Below are 20747 nucleotides of genomic sequence, written 5' to 3'. Positions count from 1 at the left end.
AAAGCCTTTCCACAGCAGGGGGAGCTCTGGGAGGGGTCTGAGAGGGCCCTGGGGCCCTGACGCCCGTGTGCTCTTAGACGGGCACTGTGGAATGGCGTGTCTCCAGAAAAAGAAAAAAGAAAGACATGAAGGCCAACTAGTTTAAAACAAAGAACTCCTTTACAATTAGGTCGTTTAATTAATTACTCACCTGGCAAACACATAACACTTGTTCAGCTTGCTGCTGATGGCGTTGGCCTCCTGAATCAGCATCGAGAGTTTCATGGAGCGCCAGTTCAGCTGAACTAACAGAAAGCACACCGAGAAGATTCAAAATACACATGCGAGCCTAACGCAAATCACTAGGCAGAACACTTCCTAAAAAAAAATACTGATTTTATATGACCGATTTAACTACATATTATAGAAGGTGAAGGGGGTATTTGAGTAACTTGTCTTCATCTCTCAGTGGTGAAATAAAAATATCCTTCATGTGAAATGAGGCCTTTCCCCTGTGGGGGAAACTGAAGCTGAGATCGGGGGCGGGGGGCAGGATTTTCTAAGAGAGGAAAAGCCAAAGACAATGCTTTTCCTTCTAATACCTTTAAAGATTTTTTTTCTAATTTCTTGTTTTCCTAATTTCTAACTTATTTACAGTATTAGGTAAAGTACACTACAGGCTTACTTATATAGAACCGCAATCCTTTTCTACTTTGCCCAAAAATTTTAAAAAATATAGATAGATATCGAGACAGAGACAGAGATATATCAGGATATGAGAACGAAAAAAAGGAAAACAATTTAGTCCACAATTCCATGTTCCTAATTTAAATTTAAGATTTTATCATAAATATTTTCTATATTGTTCAGTCAAACTCATAATCAGTATTCCACTAAAAACACGTTTTTGGAAGAACAGAATTCCTTATTAATACAGATTAAAAAAATCAAGTATTCATTGCAAGGCACTGTTTTAGGCCCTAAGAGGAATAAAAAGATGTATTAATACAATGTATTTATTTCTCCCCTGCAAGAGATACAAAAAGTATTAATTCTAAAGTCACTTAAAAATAGAAGTCATACACTCCACTCATATGAGGAATTTAAAACTATGGACCAAGAACAGTTTAGTGGATACCAGGGGAAAGGTGGGGTGGGGGGTGGGCACAAAGGGTGAAGTGGTGCACCTACAACATGACTGACAAACATTAATGTACAATTGAAATTTCACAAGATTGTAAAGTATCAATAACTCAATAAAAAAAAATTTAAATAATAAAAAAAAAAATAGAAGTCATACAAAGTATACAACTACCAGGTATTCTTGCTAAAAATTTGAACCTGAACGATAGGACTCTAGAAATACCTAGGCCTGTACAGAGGATATAGGGGCAGGGGACCCTAGTAAGCAACACCACAGAGACGCCATCAGCAAACCAGATCGGGGGAACTGCACGGGATAGATAACTGGATTCTTCAACAAAACTACACGAGGAAAGAGAGAGAAGAGAAGAGCCAATTACAGATGAAGGGACTTAAAGAGCGCATCTACCGACACAATGTGTGGATCACGCTTGTATCCTGATTCAAACAAAACAAATATAAAAATTTATGAAACAATCCAGGAAATTTGAATAGGGACCAGATATTTGATGAATGTAAGAAATCATTACTAATACTTTAAGTGTGATGATAATGTCGTAGTAATGCTTAAAAGAGCGACGGGAAGAGAGAAAAGAGTCTCTCTCTAGTTAGAGACACACCGCGACGTATCCACTGATTAAATGGCAGGATGTCTGGGATTTGCTCCAAATGGTTCAGGGAGATGGGCCGTTGGGGATAGCTGACACAAAACTGGAGAGGCGTTGGTAATTGTTGAAGTTGGATGATAAGTACATGAGGGGTTACTGTAGTAACCTGTCCACTTTTATAGCTTGTTTGAAATTGTCCATAATGAAAAAAACGTTTACATTGAAAACATGCTGTGTTATACAAAGAAGTGTAGATATGTACAAAAAAAATAAGGTCCAAGTGAGAAAGAAAATGAAGTACTCATTGATTAAGCACAATCTGGACAATAATTCTTATAAAATAAGAATTAAGGATCAGGGGCCAGCCCCGTGGCCAAGTGGTTAAGTTCGAGCGCTCTGCTTTGGCAGCCCAGGGTTTCACAGGTTCGGATCCTGGGCACAGACATGGCACTGCTTATGAAGCCACGCTGAGGCAGTGACCCACAGAGCACAACCAGAAGGACCCACAACTAAAAATATGCAACTATGTACCGGGGCTTTGGGGAGAAAAAGGAAAAATAAAATCTTAAAAAAAAAAAAAAGAATTAAGGATCAGAATAAGATATCGTATTTTTAAAAACATGTTACATGTTAAAATAATAGTTGGAATTTTAACTATTTGCTTTTATAACCAAATATTCTAAAAACTGAATATTCTAAAAACAATCATTCATACAAATTTATTCGGATCCAGAAAAGGCAGCAACATCTAGAATAAAACATTTTGAATACACAAAGGCAACTAACTCTAACATTTTAGTAATTACATGAAATAACACACACAACTTCAGAAAATGACGCTAAAATCATTATATACTCACTTGTAAAAGTTTTATCCCTATTAGTCTGACTTTGTTGTAGAATCTGTACTTCTTTAGCAATTTTTTGCTTCTCCGTTTCTAAAGCTTCCAGAATTCTTGCATGGCGGATGCTGTGGTCTTCTAAGGCCTAATTAATATTCACACAGATCCATACATGAGAAAATGTGAAGAAAGAAGTTATAAACCAGACTGATAATGTAACACCCTGCCATTCAGTCTCATTTTACACATTTTATTAAGCATACACGTTTAACACGTTTTATTGAGCAGGAAAGGCTTTTAAAAAATGAATTATAAAACATCTTTCTAAAATGATTTTTCCTCCCACAACAAAATCATTAGGAGTTTTTGATGACATAGATTAATCTTTTTCTTCCAATTGAAAGGAAATATAAAAACCTTAACAAAAAAAAAAGAAAAAAACTACTCCAACAAGCCCACACTCAAGAACATTTGTTGACTAAAGAAAAAAGCTAAATTTAAAAGACACAAAAAAACCTCATTTGACACAAATAAGCCTAAAATAGCCCACTAATAATCAGAGTGTAAGATTTAAGCAGTTCCACGTTTTTCTCCTAAAACTCCGAGCCAGTGCACAAGCCCTTCTGTCCTACAGCTGGCTAACACAGGCATTACCACCACGTTACAGTATCAGTACTCTGGGGTTACTAGGAGTATTTTCTTCCACCCCATCACAAACTTCGAAAAAAAAAAATTGCCATTTGAGAGTCAAACTGGCAGATATAAAGAATGAAAGCAGAAATTACACAGCGGCTCAAACTTTGGTGTTCGCCAGAAGCCCCGCAGGGCCTGTTACAACAGATTCGGGCCCCGCCCGGGGGACTCTCAGTCAGGAGCTCTGGAGTGGGGCCTAAGAACCTGCTTTCCGACAGGCGGTGCTGACGGCCTCAGGACCACACTTTGAAAATCAGCAATCTGAAGAGAGAGAATGGCCGACAGGAAGGTGACTGCAGGTACTACATACTGACATTCCGCTGCTATGCTTCAGTCTTGCGAACTTGGTTAATGTGAGTTGGCCCTTGAAAGATGCCTCCACCTCAGCGAGATGACAAAAGCCAGTGCCCGAGCTCGTAAGACAGGGAACAAACGCCCCCTGGGAGTCCTCCACAGCCTCTCGGGCCAGCGCCTGCCTCCTCTCTGCTCTCAGGGGTAAGCAGGGGAAGAGCTCGGCCTTTCCGCCCTCTATATAGCACACCCCAGCACGGTTTCACTCTACATCATCTGGCACGACTGATCACAGGACAGTCGTGGATGAATAAAGAGAGAAAACTGGAATGGAACTAGCTGGAAATAACAGCTCTGTCCCTTTCAAACCCTGTGTGCTGCTGTGTGAGCAGATCTGTGAGCAGCTCCAGGATGGATGCTCCCAGGCAGGAAGAGCCCTTCTCGTCTGCACATCTGGGTTTGGCCATCTTCTATCAAGAGCCTATAAATTGTTAAAAAAAAAAAAAAAAAAAAAAAGCTAGCTTTTCCTCAAAATAGCTCTAACTAGCCCTAAGATGACTTACCTGTTTCGTAGCCAGAGTCTCCATCTCTAACCGCTTCCTGTTGACACATATCTCCTGCTCCAGCAGCTGCTTTGCCTTTTCTAACTCCTCAATTTTGTGATGAGCCTTTTGGTTAGTTATTTCCTGCATTTTCTTCCTTTCAGACTCTTCTTTCTTTAAAGAACAATAATAAAAAATAATTAGGGCAAAAATGTAAAGGATTTTTTTTTCAAAAATGATACCAAGAAAAGTAGAAAAGTCCCTTTCTTTAATCAGTGCACAAGAAATTGACCCTCTAATAATAGAAAGCCGCCCACTGGTCTCCCCGCCTCACTCAGGTTGACGATCTAACTGAAAATGACTGTCGCCGGCCAAGCTCTGAGTGCAGTCTCCCCTAAGAGGGGCATCTGGGGATGCGAGATGGCCCGGGAACCCTGGAGTGAGCCCGGCCCGCGTGGCTGGAGGACAGAAGCGCCTCGTTCCTCTTCCAGCAGCCACGCATCTTCTACAACTGGCTTTCCAAGGCAAAATCAAGCAGCCAAGACGCGCTGGGGCTTCCGCTCTACCGTGACCCTCCCCATCCCCTGACCCATCCCGCAGCCAGCACGTCACGCAGGGGGCACCCGCAGAGGAAGGATAACCGATTCTGCCCGTTACCAATTCTGCCTCCAGCGCTCTTATTTTGCCTTCATATGCGGCTTTTTGAGAAGAAAGCTCTTGCTGAGCCATTTCTTTCGCGATCTGGATTCCTTGCATCATTTCTTCCTTGGCTTTCAACCGTGCGTCTTTTATTTCTGCCTCGAGTCTACAAAGCAGCAAAATATTTCCAGGGCACGTCGTCACAAATTCTTCAGTTACCACAACGGTTCTCAGTCATATTCAATGTTTTCCATTAAACAAGAATTTAAGTCTTAAAACTTAATTTCTGACATTCTGTCAATAGTGTTCTTAAATATTTATTAGCTGTAGAATTGTTTACACAAAGAAAATATAAAAGGATGACAATTTGCTTATTTCTGACTTGGTTACTATTGCAGGTGTCTGATATTAAGTAAATATGGTTTTCTAATGCTTAAGGGACATAAGTTATAAAAATATGATGTCATAGTGAGCATTGTGGTAAATATTATCATTAACACCATAGTAAACACAAAATAACGGTATTTTATGTTAAACTAACAATGGTTAGAGCAAAAACTGTATTTCACATATCCATATCTTTCAATTCATGTCTAGGTCATAGATTAGGAACCTACTGAAATGACTCTAGAAGCATGTGATACAAGAGCTGATAAAGCAGAGATTGCACCCTATGTTTTCAACCATTTATAATAATTTGGCATTTTGATAGGTCAAAACATTAAATGAGCTTTGTTACCTTTCATTATACAGGAGGAAAAGCATCAATAATTATAGAAAACTAGAAGCTTCTTTCTCCTTAATAAAATCAATGCTTTAGCAATTGCACTGTATAGAAATTTCCACTCCCAATTTTACTGAAAAGATAATGTCAAAAGAAAGTTGGCCAGTGGTCACCAGGGTCTGGGAGAAGAGAGGGGGGGTTGGTGTTTTATGGGGACAGAGGTCTGCAGTTTGGGATGACGAACAAGTTCTGAGATGGACGGTGGTGATGTCCACCCAACAACGTGAATGTACGGAACATCACTTACAAATTGTTAAAATGCTGAATTTTATGCTATGTAGACTGTACCACAACTTAAAAAAAGAGAGCAAAAGCAAGTTCAACTTTTTGAAGGTGACAAAGCAAGATGAGTCCAGCCCACAGCAGTCACTGGACGCCTCCTCCTGCTTCCTCTCCAGCCACCAGGCCTGTGGACTCCCTCTCGGCGCTTCTCTCCCCTGGGCCCCGGCACCCTCCCGATGGCAGGCGTCTCTGAGCCATCTGCAGCTGCAGCCCTGCTCCCCCAGTCCGCCCTCCAGACCTGGCTCCCGGTGGGCTCGCTAACACTGAGACTCTGCTCACGTCTCTCTCACGGCTGCTTCGAATTCTTCGATTCCATGTCCTTTGAGTCCACACTCTCTAGCATTTTATTTATGAATACTTTACCATTTAGTTCACAAGGATACTGCTTAAATCAGAAATTCTAAAATATCACGTGAGCTAAAACCGAGCAAAAGAAGAAAAGAAAAACCAAGGTACACCCCCAGCCTTCCCGTCTAACTTCTGATATCTCTGGGGACTCCGTTCCAGGGGACGTCTTCTCATCCTCTGGAAACCTTTGCAGATCTGGGGTCGGGGCCAGGAGTCACTCCATAAGCTTCACAGTGTGGGACTCTGATTGACACTGTCACAACTTTCTATCTGTCAGTCCCAGGAGATGATGAATTCCTCCAGTGTAGGAGCTAAGTTTCAATTACTCTCTATTCCCAGCACCTAGTACACTGACAGATGCCCAGTATCTACCCAATGTTTGTTGAATGAATGAATGCACTAAGAGAAAAGATTACGTCACTAGAGACCAGCACGGAGGGTGAACAACTGGAGCCTAGTGCAGTGGGATTAGCTCTCTGGGTCTAGACCCCACATACTGTCTGTCTCATACAGCGAGAGTACTTACTGTGCTCTCTGTGCCAGGAGCAGCTCATTTTTTGCAAATTCAAAGTCTTTTGGCCCCTCGCTCGTAAGAGTATCTCTGCCGGATGGTCTTGGTCCTTTCTGGACTTCCACCGGATGGTTCAACCTAAAATAATGGTCTCCGCCAAGGATCACCCGATCACCCTATGGCACACACAAAAGTTGCCACTTGAGACGAGTGTGGACCGAACAATTGCATGGGACCAACCACCACGAATAATTCGATATAGTCTAGTATCACTAATGATAACCATAAACATCACAGCAACTAACACTTATTACATACTTTCCATCTGCCAAGAACTGTGGCAAACACGTGACACACACACCATCTCGTTCCTGTCTCACAGCTCAACGAGATACATATTACTAACCCGCTGTCAGGAAGGAGGAAACTAAAGAGCACGGAGCTTAACAAGGGCAATCAGAAGCATTCACCAAGCTCCTGATTTGCAGACATTCTTAAGAACTGCACACAAATTACTTCCTTGAATCCTTCCTCACCCCTGAGAGGCAGGACATACATGAAGTGACCACAGGTCTTTGCCTGCCACAGACGGGTTTACGCCAGCTCTCCTAACGCAATCATCAAAGTGCCCTGACATGGGTGCTGTACAACCGCCCTGGTTAATTAACTTTGCAAAGGTCATGCTGCAAATGGCAGGGTCAGGGCTTCAATCCTGTCTGGCCTGATCCAGAGCCCAGCTCTTCACTGGACACATCCGATGCCATCAGTGGTCAGCTCCTCAGGTTCTGGCTCACGGTGACAGACCTTTTGTCTTTGCACAAAGGAAGGCAATGAATGAATGAACAGGAAAGAGGACTTTAGGAGTGGAAAAAGTCCTTAATCTAGTTCATGACCTTGTTTTACAGAGGAGAAAAACCAGGACTCAAAACATTAATCATTAATGCCTTGCTCAAAGTCAAACAGTTTCTGACATTTTAGCACCAGCCAACTTACATGATGTAACACTGTGGGCTCCAAAATACGCTTTCCGTTTACATACGTCTTCGCTTCCCCGACTGGGACGATAGTCACCGTCCCATCGAAACTCTTGATAGTACTGTCGAGAGAGGAAGCACATTATCACAATGACAGGACAATGCAAAGCACAGACTAAAAAGTGAGAAAAAGGCAGTACGAGATCATCCTGCACGGGTTATTCCTCTGCTGTCAAGGTTCATATCAATTTGTGACAACAATAATTTAAAATTCTCTTATTTTCCTCCAACTAGAGTTTGAAGTTTGGTGAAAAAGCCTAGCCTCCCTAGCAATTCTATCCAGCAGTGGGGGGAAGAATTGTCACTGTATGTATTTTGATTAAACTACTTTTTAAAAAGCTAACCCTTCTCCCCAAAGATTTTTTTAAAAAATAGGAAAAATTCAAGGAAAAAAACATATTAATATATTGACAACGGTTTCCTTATAAATGGAACAATTTTAAGTGTGAAAAGTAGAGAAACTCAGAAGAAAGAAGAGCCTGTGGATCACAGTGTACCCCCTTTAGTCATCGAATTAACTGACCCTGATGAGGAGAGGATGATACTGTGGAAAATCAGCTCAAAATGCTACATATTCCTTTGAGTCTTTTTATTCAGAGAATAGGAAGAAACCCCAAAGTCCAATTCACGTTTGGATTAACTGGGTAGAAAGAAAGAAAACCACAGCAAAAGCTGAGTCCTAACCAAAACCACCGGCTGCTGACTGGGCTCCGGGTCCACCACGAAAGAGTGACAGCTCACTGACAGCACCCCGAGAAGAACACCTGGGAAGAGGAGCTCACCCCTGGGCAACGCGTCCCTGCCCCAGTCTCGCGTCTAAACCACGTCTACTGGCTCTGGTCCCTTCCCTCTCCCAGTTCTATCCGCTCTGCCATCCAATTCCTCGGCCTGGCATTCTGGCCCCGCAATCTGGCTTCAACCGCCGCCTCCCTTATCCAGCACGATTTCCCCATAAGCACCCACCTGAACTTGCCTTAGCATGGGCCTTCCTCCTTTGTCTGAGTCACCCCTTCAGCACAGGACGTCCTCTCCCTCATCTCCATCACCCTCCAAGCCCCAAGTGAAACACCAGAGTTCCCTAAGCTTTTCTTCAGGGCTCCAGCTAGACGTGAACTCTTCCTTCTTGCTACTCGCAAGCACCAAGTCTGTGAGACCCATCGAACATTAATGCACACTGACAGGTCCTGAAGCCCTTTCATTCACTGAGCCCCAAGGGCCGGTTCTGTCTCGGCAGTGAGGACAGACAGGAAACCAGCTCCCACAAAGTTCACGGTCTAGTGAAGAAGACAAACACTGAGGAGTGACTAAAGGGAGAAACGCCGAGCACCAGGCAATGGGGGCTTCCTCGTGCCCTGCTGGACTCTCAACAATTTGGGAGCACATTCTGTATCACTGCCCTAGTGTAAATCATATTGGATTTATTCGTTATGGAAAACAATTGAGGGGCCAGCTCGTGGTGCAGCGGTTAAGTTCTCACATTCCGCTTCGCCAGCCCAGGGTTCGCCGGTTCGGATCCCAGGTGTGGACATGGCACCACGTGTCAAGCCATGCTGTGGCAGGCATCCCACATATAAAGTAGAGGAAGATGGGCATGGATGTTAGCTCAGGGCCAGTCTTCCTCAGCAAAAAGAGGAGGACTGGCAGCAGTTAGCTCAGGGCTAATCTTCCTCAAAAACAAAATAACTAAATAAAAATAAATAAATAAATAAAATGTTGAAAGAAAAAAAAGAAAGAAAACAATTAATAATGAAGAGCCAAAGGAGCTGGAAAACATAGGCAATAGAAAGACTTATCAGAAACCTCAAGTAATTAAGTGGGTATCAGTGGGAAGAAACACTCCCATATTTTTGCAACGTTTTTATATGAACACTGCAGATCACAAAAGAAACAATCCACTGTTTAATATATGGTACTGGTAGAAGTGGTTATTCACATAGAAAATAAATGAATTTACATCCCTACTTCACACCAAACAAAAAACTCCAGGCGACTTAAGGACTTAAGTGTGAAAGCAAAACTTAAAAACACGCAGAAGAACATTTAGGACGTCTCTATGACCTCAATGTAGAAAGGATTCCTTAAACAAGAACAAACACTGACAACCTAAAGGAAAAGACTGATGCTATGTACCAGAATAAAACCCAGAACTTCAAGCCATCAAAAGGCACCACGAGAGAGTGAAAAGATGAGCCGCACGCTGGAAAAAAGACATCTGCAACAGGTAAAACTCACAGAGACTTGCAACCAGAGTACCTAGGATCACCTACAAACTACTAAGAAAAAAACAAACAATCCAGCTGAAAAAGGGACAGAAGACATGAACAGGCAAGTCACAGAAGTGAAAACTAAAATGGCCAATGAATAAATGAAAAGATGATTAGTCAAAGAAATGCAAAATGAAGCCACAATGAGATACCATTTCATGTCCACCTGACTGGCATAAATTAAAATCTGTTGGTACTAAGTGTTGACAAGGATGCGCAGTAACAGGTACCCTCAGTGCCAGCGGCAGTAGAAACTGATAATCATTTTGGAAAACAATTTGAAATCACCAAGTAAAGTTGAATAGGCACATATCCTACAACCTAATATTTCAAGTACTCTTTGACATACAATTTAAGAGTGCTTCCCAAACTTTTAAGGTTATTATTACTGCAGCATAATTAGAAAATCATAACATTTATACAGCACACAGGGTAAAGAGAAAGGCTGCTCACAACCAGACATGACTATCTGGCAGGTCAGGCCTCCAAAGGTCCCTCCAGCTGCCCTGAGGACTCACATCTCAGTTTATCATCTGGGAAACTGACCCAGAGAAACTCTGCACATTTGCACATACAAGAATACTCAGAAATATCGTGGTAGCAAAAAATCAGAAACAACCCAAATGTCTATCAACAAAATAGACTGTAATAACATGAAATAGATAAATTCATACAATGGAATACAGCAATGAAAATGAAAGAGCATCAATATGGATAAATCTTGAAAACACAATGTGGAGACAAAAAACTTTACAGACACTATCATACCAACAATGCGTACAGTATCATTCAATTCATATTAATGAAATTCACATCAAACAAACATTTAAATTTGTCAGTCCAACCAAAGATCCTGCCATATAAGACAGAAGTTTAGTTTCATGCCTATGATTATAATTCCAAGATATTATCCCTCAGCCAACAGATCACGTACACCAAAACAAAAACAGAGAGCACTATTACGTCGTACCCCCTAAGGAGAGTAACTGACCAACCATCCCTACAAGACACTCAGAATGTCTGTTTTCCTGGCTAAAAGATGCATTAAGGAATTATCCCAAAGAATCAGCATAAATGAATGCCTCATGTGGAAGAAACCTCACGTTATCCAGAAGACATGGAAGCCTCCTGACAAATGACCAAGTGCCTTTTATTTTTCTCGAATAACATACCAATGATCGTCAGCAATCAGCACCCCGGACAACTGAATATCGTGGCTGGAGTTTGGCTTATGCTTCCCAACTGTAGTTGTGCCTTCTTTTATCATATATAATAGCATCTCCGATAGCTGAGGATCCTCGTTCAGATTGACAAGGTTTGGCAAATGGTTGTCCATTTGAAATGTGATTCCTGCTTTCTAGTAGAAGTCAGAAAAAAAATTAACCTTAACCACAAACAAGACATTGTTAAATTCACTTAAAATGAATGGTCTATATTAAACACTAAAATCACTCTGTGGGAAGTCTCGATCAGCTAGTTTCTTAGAATCTCTCCTCCACGTCTTCCCTGTAACTGTCACCATCAGACACAGACTCTCAGAGTTATGTTGCCCCTTCTTGGTCCTTCAGCATCCTCAGCCCACTCACGCATCGATCCATCATCACCAAACTGTGCCGATTCTTATCAACCTGTTGTCTTTAGACAAGATCGATTCCTTTCGTTGCATCTTCCTTGCCATCACCTTAGTTCAGACCCTTATTAACTCATGGCCTGAACTACCGCAGTCTGATTGCCCCGTCAACAATTTCCTCTTGTTTTCAGTCCATTTTTACATCCTATACCACCTTAATTCTCCTGAAACAGGAATCTCAAAACGTCAATTCCTGGTCAAACACTTTCAATGACTTCCCACTTCCTACAGGATAAAACTCACATCCCTTGCCATGGAAATCAAGCCCTTAACAAACTAACCATGACGCACCCCTCCAATTTTATCTCCTTACCACTTCATACCAACTGCTCGCTCCGGCAACACTGATCTACGTGCCCTCTTCTGAGTACCCCTTAAACTTTCCCGCCTTTACTCTCACACAACTTCCCCTTCCTACAATGCACTCTTCTTTTTCTCTGCCTCTCAAAATCTTAGCTGCGCTTCAAAGCCCAACTCAAATCTCACCTCTTCTATGAAGCTGGACTAGCCACTCCCAAGGAATTTCCTCTTCCTCTGAAGTCTTACAGGACTCATCTATCAATCAGCTGAAATATTTCCTTTACCGCCAATGCCTTTGCCCCTAACCCAACCTCTCCATTCTCCTTCAGAACCTCTTCATCAATGGGCTCTGAGTCCTGTAATAATGTTCAAGTCTCCTCTATCCTTTAAAGAAACAAAAACAAAACAAAAAAACCAAAGCTTCCCGACAGCCTCACAGTCCCACCCCCTACTCCTACACTTCTCACTGAGGTTTTCAGAGTGCATGTGCAGCTGTTTCCTCGTCTCTCAGTCATTCCTCAACCCGCATCATCTGGCCTCTTCTTTCTCCAGCACAAAGACCTCATAGTTTCACAATGCCACGTGCACTTCAGAAACCCAGGCGTTGTTCCTGACTCCCCACTTCTCTCAGCACCAACATCCAACATGAAAAGCCCTCTGGATGCTCTCAATGTTGCCTCCTTTCTACCTCTTGCATCCCATGCCTCCACTAGCCATTCCCGTGGCCACTGGCTTACTCCAAGCTCTCATCTCTCACCTTAAGCAGAGCAACAGCCTCCTAAAGGAGGAACTCTCCCTGCCATCAGTCTTTCCTCCTTCAAATCCGTCTTTCACACTATTAGCAGAGGGATCTACTTAGAACACAAGTCTGCTCATGTTGCTCCCCTTCCTCCCAATACACGTCGTGATCTGACGCCACCTCTCTCCAGTCTAGCCTGTCACCAGCACTGACCTGGAGCGTCTTGATCCTCTGGACGCCCACGCTGTGCTGCGCCCCCATGCTCTGAGCACGGTCTTCCTCTGCTTAGAAACTTGGACTTGTTAGCCTAGCAAGTTCCTCTTCACTGTACGAAGATTCGCTTAGCAGTCTCTCTTGCTTCCAAGTCCTTCTTAATACCCACCCTCACCAAGGTTAGTCCCTCGTCTCTCAGGCTTCTCCACCTTTAGACCCTTTCATTGCACTAGGTTGAACTAGACGAAACTGCCAATATTCAACCTTTTTTTTTTTTAACCAAAAGAAAACTTTTTGAAAAAAGAAAACCAAAATGGCAGTTTCATATGGTTCGGCCTCGTCAAGTCACACTGCATCTCGGTCACCTATTTTGTAAACCTTCCTCTAGATGATGCGCTCTCTGAGGGCCAAGTCTGCGTCTTATTATGTTGGCCTCCCCCATGCCTGGCACAGCATAAACAGTTACCATTTGTTGAACCAGAGTGAACAGAACTAGATAGTTTCCTTATATTTTAACTTTCCAACTGGCTTATGGGCTCTAAGCAATCACAAGCTGATCTTAACATTTCTTTACACTAATTCTCTTTATGGTATTGCTTTGTGCAGGGTCAGTATCCAATGTGTATTTGTGAAATTAAATTTACATACTTATTGGCATATTTCTTTAACTTCCAAATCAGTTTGAAAGTTGAAATGATACCTGTAGCTCCTCTGTTTCTTGAAGTTTTCTTTTTTCAGCTTGTTTCAATTTCTCCCTCCACATTCTTACCAAAAACAAACGAAATAATAAGAGTTAAAAATATCCTGACATGTAAGATTGGGAATCAAGAGACAATCAATAAAGATTAGGAAGCCACTTAGCAATATTTGAAATATGATAGACTGAGGTGGGCTGCTCGGTTCTTAAGAAGGTGGGGAGAAAGACAGATCGGAGCTCTCCCAGGCCCCTCGCTCTCCACTCCCCACCAGGCAACCCACTTAACACCTAAAACATATTCCACCTTTGCATTTCTGCCATGTCTCTCTCCTGTTGATACAGTTTCATTCTTAAGGATGTTATTTCTTGCCGACAGAGCCTATATTGTTCAGGGTCAATAGTCCGACTGTTCCTTTGAGCAGCTTTTAGCTTTTCAATTTCTGCTTTCAACTCTAAATAGTTGTGAAAAGATGCATGATTAGTAACATTTAATATGTCCACAGTAGGCATAACCCTCCAATCTCCTATTTTATTTGAAGTTTTAAATATTACTAAATAAAATAGAGTATTTGCAGAAATCAATTTTATTTTAGTCACGTTATCTATAAATCTCTACCTACACTTCACCTGAAAAAGCGCTCCCATATTAATGACTTTCCCCCTCTTAAGCAGGATGGCCACATAATGCACTGTCTGAAGTGAGACACTGAGAAGGAAAGGGGATACTCTTACTTACACTGGGACGACAGACACAAACCTTACTATAAAGACAAGCGGGATAAAGATCAAAGGTTTTTCAAGCTGGAATTCAGGTTATGTATTTTTCATGAAAAGGGCCCCATATGCAAAAGAGAGAGATCCACAAGGGGAAGAAAAACCACAATACAGCAAACTCACTCGTCCTGGCCCACCCCCTGAAGTGTCTGTCCACCTGCTGCTGCTAAAAGGCCAGAGGACAAGGGGGTGGGAAAAGATGGTAGTTACACGTAAGCAAAGAGAAAACTGTACAAGCAAGATTCCATGCAGGCACTCAAGTCTATCCTAAGCAGGTGATTACCAAGAGAGAAGTGGAATGTAGCGTTTAGCACAGACGAAGGTAGGCCTATGCTAGAAACTCAAGATCCAACACCCGTTGGATCAACAAATTAAGCAAGAGTAGAGTTGATAAATAGGACAGGGGAGGAATGGTGACAAGAGGTCAAGTGACTAACCATCCTGTTATTTGGCTGCACGCCCTGCCACGCACCCTGTGAAGTTAGTCTCTATGCCTGCGATTTCCCCGTCCCCACACTCAGTGTTCAGTGCGCTCTCTGACCGGCTCCCCTTCTCCTAATCTCTTCCCCACATACCTTCCTCCGTCACACAAAAGGATGACTAGAATCGATTGTAAACAGGTATGGAAGAAAAATCTTTACTTGTCTTAAATTGCATATTTTCATGACTGAAATTGATATGTGAGACTAAACTGTGGCAAAATAATTCAGCCTTGAGGCAAACACTCACCTCTGATTAACCTAGCATTCACATCTTCGTTCACTCTGGCGACGTTGATGATCATGCGGGCTTTGCTGGCGTACCGCAGTGTGCTCAGCGTTTCCTCAATGTTGCTGGCAGCGGGACTGACCGTGGCGATCATTGTGGTCTTTGAGTTTCCACCCAGACTTTCTTTCAACAGCCTCCAAGGGGAAAAGTCATAATTAGACTTTGCTTCCACAACAACCTAATAACAATAATTATCTAGAAAGCACCAAACAAACTAATAGGGTATATGACATAGCATTAGACTCTTCACTCGAATACCATTTAACGCTGTTTTGTAGCTATTTTTGGATCCCACAAACACTTTATTTTCTCCTACACTTTTTCTATTGTCCCATGAAGCAGTAATCTGTGCAGAGATTTGAAAATATGGTTAACCATCAAATATTTAGTAAGATGCCTCTCCCCACACTAGCCTAGGAGCCCTTTAGGGAAGGACCATGTGCCGGGGTCAGCTTTGCGTTTCCAGCACCACCATGACCCTTTGTGCAGGTGCTCAATAAATGCTGAAAATGATGAATGGGCACATAAACATTTTTTTCTACTACCTGCAAAAGCCTTATTTTAGAGGAAGAAAGACAATATGAGAGTTTGAGGCTAAGAAGGCTGACTTTATTAATGCAGAAGGAATTTCACTATTCTTAACTTTCCAAAGGCATAAAAAAACACCAGATTTTCCCTTATAGTGTAATTGCCACTTCGAAACCTGGAATAAACTGATTACAAAGACACATGGCTGTCAAGTAGAGATGCAGTCCTTAACAGAACTGCATATTACTGCTCGTCAGAGGGGCCAGCCAGCGGTGCAGTGGTCAAGTTCATGGCAATCCGCTTTGGCAGCTGGGGATTCACCAGTTTGGATCCCAGGCATGGACCTATGCCACGCTTATCAAGCCATGCTGTGGTAGGCGTCCCACATATAAAGTAGAGGAAGATGGGCACGGATGTTAGCTCAGGGCCAGTCTTCCTCAGCAAAAAGAGGAGGATTGGCAGCAGATGTTAGCTCAGGGCTAATCTTCCTCAAAAATAAAAAATGCTTATCAAAATTGGAAGTTAAATCTATACAGATGTAATTTGAACGTAATGTATCTGAACTTAAATACACATCCATTAATGAAAACACTTATGGAACACCTACGTGCTGGCCAGCGTGTGCTAAGCAAACAAAATGACTCAGTGTCACTTTACACGTATGTTGGTTACCGCGGCAATACCACATATGCTCCAACACAGGGCACTGACAACAGATAAGTATGATAATAATCGCACACACTCATAGCAAATACGATGCACTGCATTTCATATCAACCATTTAATCCTCACTATAACGCTAGAAGGTAGGTACTGATCCTCTCCCCATGGTGAGGATGAGGGAACAGGCGGTACTTGCCCAGAGTCACAGAGCTCACGGGATGCAGAGCTGAGGTCTGAAGCCAGGCAGGCCAGCTCTGAATCGGTACTGCGGACGGCTCCTTCTCTCTCCCTGAGCTACGAACGCAGTCTGCTGTTCTCTCCTCGACAGGAGTCCCTATATTTTAGACAATTCCTTACTTCAAAAGATACTTGCCAGGTAAGCACAGAGTCACGGTAAGGAACAAAGACGCTCTTCCGGCCTGCTTGTTCAGAGAGGGCAGAAATAACCTTTCCCAAAGTCAGCAAGGACTTGTTAATGCTCACGCCTTCCTGGGGAAGACAGAGAGTGTTTGCCATTTAAAACAACTGCTCGACGGGAAGTTTATTCCACAAAATATATGTCTCCCCTCATATAGTTACTGAGTAAACGTTTGCTTTCATAAACAACCAACTTTCTTATGACTCAAAAGTTGCTAATTTTCTTTGAAAAGTAATCATCACCAAAAAGTATGGATCTCTCTTGAAACCACAGCAATGCAGTGTAAACCACAGATCCGATTTTCTTTTTGGCTAAGTCTATGTACTTTGTAATCCCCTAAAAACAATGCTGAGGAGCAAGTTTCACCAGAACGAGCAAGCACTCGGCGTCTACCTTCAGTCGCTCTCCACAAGTGTGAGCCGCAGCGCAGCGCTCGCTGCCGGCCAGGTCTACGAGGTTCATGCGGCTCGTGATCCTGTGGTCGTGCTCCTCCCCTTCCACAGATTCCGTCTGCAGCAAAACAATATCGCAATAGTTTAGGTTCCTTTATGACTTGTCATCAAGCCTTCCAAAGGGAGTTACACAAGATTACCAACTGCTCACATTGGTCTGAAACTCCCCCTTCCTGAATTTGTGAGAATTCACGATGAATAAATATTCGAGAACACAGTGAGCAGTGCTTGGCTTGTGCCAAAAGAAATGACTTTAAAGGGATAAAAACCCACCACTCCTCAATTACATTAAGGAAACAACCATAAATGGAGAAAAACCTAATGTACAAAGGTGTTATTTATCCCAACATTGAAATAGCAAAATATTTAAAAGCGCCATAAATGTCCAACAGTAGAGAAAAACTTGAGGAACTATAATCGTCAGTGGAATATTATATAGCTATGAAAATGGTATTTTTGCACAGAATCTGTTTGTGTGTGAGGAAGACTGTCCCTGAGCGAACATCCATGCCAATCGTCCTTTATTTTTCGTATGCGGGACACTGCCAAAGCATGGCTGGATGAGCAGTGTAGGTCCACACCAGGAATGCAAACCCATGAACCCTAGGCTGCCAAAGCAGAGTGCGTGAACTTAACCACTACGCCACCAGGCTGGCCCCCAAAAAGAATTTTAATAGCATAAACCGTTACAGATTTTGTAAATTTAAGTGTGATTATAAGTGATATTAAGTGAAAGATTATACATCAAAATGTTTAGAGGGGTTTTATTTAAGTAGTGGAACCCGTGGCTGAATTTTTAAAAATCTTTTACTTTCTGATGTTTTCCCTCTCTATAATTATGTCATTAATTATCATATATCGATATGATAATATCAATAATATCATGATGTTAAGAATCATATATTATTGATTTTTAAAACAATGAGAAATAACCTACTGCCATACATACCGAAAGTCAGAGTTATTGTATCTCCTAAAATCTAATTATGTTTATATATTTATGTGACCGTACTTTTCACCTTTGATTTAAATAAGAAAAACATGAAAACTTGAACATATTTGCTATCTTACCTAAGAAGAGAGGCAACAACAAAAATACCTTGGTCCGGGTCATCAGCAGGGTCAACACCGAGTGGGAGCGGGAGCTTTTGTCGTTCATGCCAGTGGCGGCGCTGGCCCTCTGTTTGCACCCCAACTCCAGCCAACTCTACCGAGAAAGGAGGCAGGGAGGTCAGGCCTGCAGGCTGCAGTTCACTGGAGCAACAAGGTTAAGTCAGCACATTCGGTGACATGAGCACACTTATAATTAGCTTATAAATTGAAATGGTTAAGAAATGTTTACCGTTTAAATAATCTGTATTCTCATTGTCTATTTTTTTTCTGTCACAGAAATATGAATTGGGAAGCAATACCTTTAAAGGCTATTTCTGTAACTCTAAGCTAACATGGCCAATTTTTATTTTTAATCCAGAAGAGTAATTTTTCTGATTCAAGTTTAACAAACAAAATCAGTTTATGATAAATTAATAAGATTAACCTTTTATGCAAACAGCAATTAAGGAGAAAAATTCTTTATAAAGATTTTATTTTTCCTTTTTCCTCCCCAAAGCCCCCTGGTACATAGCTGTATATTTTTAGTTGTGGGTCCTTCTAGTTGTGGCATGTGGGACGCCCCTCAGCATGGCCTGATGAGCGGTGCTATGAGCACGCCCAGGATCGGAACCAGCGAAACCCTGGGCCGCTGAAGCAGAGTGCGTGAACTCCACCACTCAGCCATGGGGATGGCCCCAGGAGAAATAGTCTTATAAATATTTATGATTACAATCTTTCTCTCCAGTGAAAAGAAGACAAAACACAATCAACCTTACCTGGATATCAGAGTAAGAACTGACAACATTCCTGTTTTTAAAAAGTAAAAAAACAAAATCAGTATTACTGATAATTATCCCTCATTCTCACAAAATAACAATAACCTTTCAATTGTGTAATCACTCTCTGAATATCACAGTGGAGTAAGGCATAGATATAATTAGACTGATTCTCACACTATCTTTCATTTTCTCCATTCTTAAAGGGTAGGAAATAAAACAATGTTTTAATTTTACCAAAAAGTATGATTTTGCTTAATACAGTGAAGCACCTTAGCATCTAACACTACGATATTCCAGTCCCCATCACGAGAGCAGAGACACCCTTTAAGACAAATGCACATGTATGGTATATGCATACGTGAGTGTATGTATGTTGGCGAGTCTGGGCCTCGGATTTTTTAAATGGAGCTGAATCCACACCTCATCGCTCTTCCTTTTCTTTCAGAAAAGTATTTGGAGTGTTGAAAGACAAAGGAAATGACTCTTAGTGTGTCTCAAACTCTTAACGTGAACTCATCTTAGCACCTTCTCCCCTCGGCAGCTTCAAATAATAGATATAAAAGCAGCTGGAGAGGGAAGGCTTCATGGGGAAAGGAGGAGGTGAAAGGGAGAAAAATCAGATATTTATTTCATACTCAGTATAATTAATACTCTACGCCAGGCACTTCACAGGTGCTGTGAAAGATACAAACAAATGTAGAGACAAGCAGTTAACACTCTACATGGAAAGAGAAGGAAAATTTAATATTAAGGGTAGAAGACTAAACAGCCAGCCAGGGCTTCTAAGCTGGGGAGGCAAAGCAGAGCGACATCCACTCTTGCCACTTGCTGTCCCCTCCTCGTCCTGCTGAGTCAGCACTTACAGCGACAGGGCCTCGACGTACGGTCCAGAGACAGGATGCTCCCTCACTCTCAGCTGGTGAAGCAAAGATTAGCATCATGAAGAGTGCGACAAACAGTTCATATAAAACGTAATTTTAAATGACCATTTTTTCTCTATTTTGAGTTTAAGGTAAAGAGATTTGCCTTTACCCAGAAATAAATATCAAGGTTCTCACAGAAACAAATCTGTAAGGATTAAGAAACTGCTTCAATATCACAGATTGTTTCCCTTTGCGGAACGTGTGGCGATACACCGTAGCATCAATTATCTCAATAGTTTATACTGTTAATTCCTCCGCTATCACTTACATGCTTTTGAATATCTTTCTAAAACATGTTCAGTAAATTTCACACATTAAAATTCTTCTTCGGTCTTATGTTATTCATTTTAAACTTTGTCACCAGAAATTTTAAAAGGCACAGAGATCACAGGAGAAAATGTCAGGTTTTGTTTACGTTTTTGACGTCACCAATAGGAGACTGCACGGCCCTGGGCAAGTCAAGCGACCTCTTTAGATTCCAGCTTCTTGCGCTCCAAGGCCCTTTCCAAAATTAAAACTTTTAAATTCTAGTAGCAGGTTTTCTATAAGCTTATGTATTTGTGAAACCTTGTTTCCTAGAAAATATTGTCTATAAGGCAGCACTTTGTAAACAGCCCAGTGAAATACATGTTCTATAATAACAACACAATTCTTACAACTTTTACTGCTTTTTGGCTTTACAGACTATTAGGGATTTGGTGCTGGACTCAAGTGGTTTACCTAAATCTTAGAACGGGTATTTTATCTTTAGCTTTCACACGATACTCGATTAAATTATAAAAAGAGGTTAAACGTAGTAACAATTTCCACT

The 20747-nt window shown here is 41.8% G+C and overlaps 1 protein-coding gene across 2 annotated transcripts in view; it reads right to left on the bottom strand.

Annotated features, from left to right (window-relative positions):
• The window catches only part of KIF14 (kinesin family member 14), a 53068-nt gene that overhangs the window by 19838 nt on the left and 12483 nt on the right, over positions 1 to 20747 (bottom strand). For both annotated transcript variants that reach the window (XM_014829376.3, XM_044762816.2), the window contains 15 exons: positions 19877 to 19929; positions 19011 to 19041; positions 18242 to 18349; positions 17084 to 17200; positions 16646 to 16761; positions 15043 to 15215; positions 13844 to 13991; positions 13543 to 13606; positions 11133 to 11317; positions 7656 to 7758; positions 6678 to 6838; positions 4756 to 4903; positions 4120 to 4272; positions 2591 to 2717; positions 191 to 284 (listed from right to left, as the gene is read on the bottom strand). In XM_014829376.3, the coding sequence (XP_014684862.3) occupies positions 191 to 284; positions 2591 to 2717; positions 4120 to 4272; positions 4756 to 4903; positions 6678 to 6838; positions 7656 to 7758; positions 11133 to 11317; positions 13543 to 13606; positions 13844 to 13991; positions 15043 to 15215; positions 16646 to 16761; positions 17084 to 17200; positions 18242 to 18349; positions 19011 to 19041; positions 19877 to 19929 (1781 nt within the window). The remainder of the gene's footprint in view (positions 1 to 190; positions 285 to 2590; positions 2718 to 4119; positions 4273 to 4755; positions 4904 to 6677; positions 6839 to 7655; positions 7759 to 11132; positions 11318 to 13542; positions 13607 to 13843; positions 13992 to 15042; positions 15216 to 16645; positions 16762 to 17083; positions 17201 to 18241; positions 18350 to 19010; positions 19042 to 19876; positions 19930 to 20747) is intronic.

This window comes from Equus asinus, chromosome 30, assembly GCF_041296235.1.
Source record: "Equus asinus isolate D_3611 breed Donkey chromosome 30, EquAss-T2T_v2, whole genome shotgun sequence".
NCBI lineage: Eukaryota > Metazoa > Chordata > Mammalia > Perissodactyla > Equidae > Equus > Equus asinus.
Note: the sequence above shows the minus strand (reverse complement) of the source record. Positions and strands in the feature narration are given on the sequence as shown.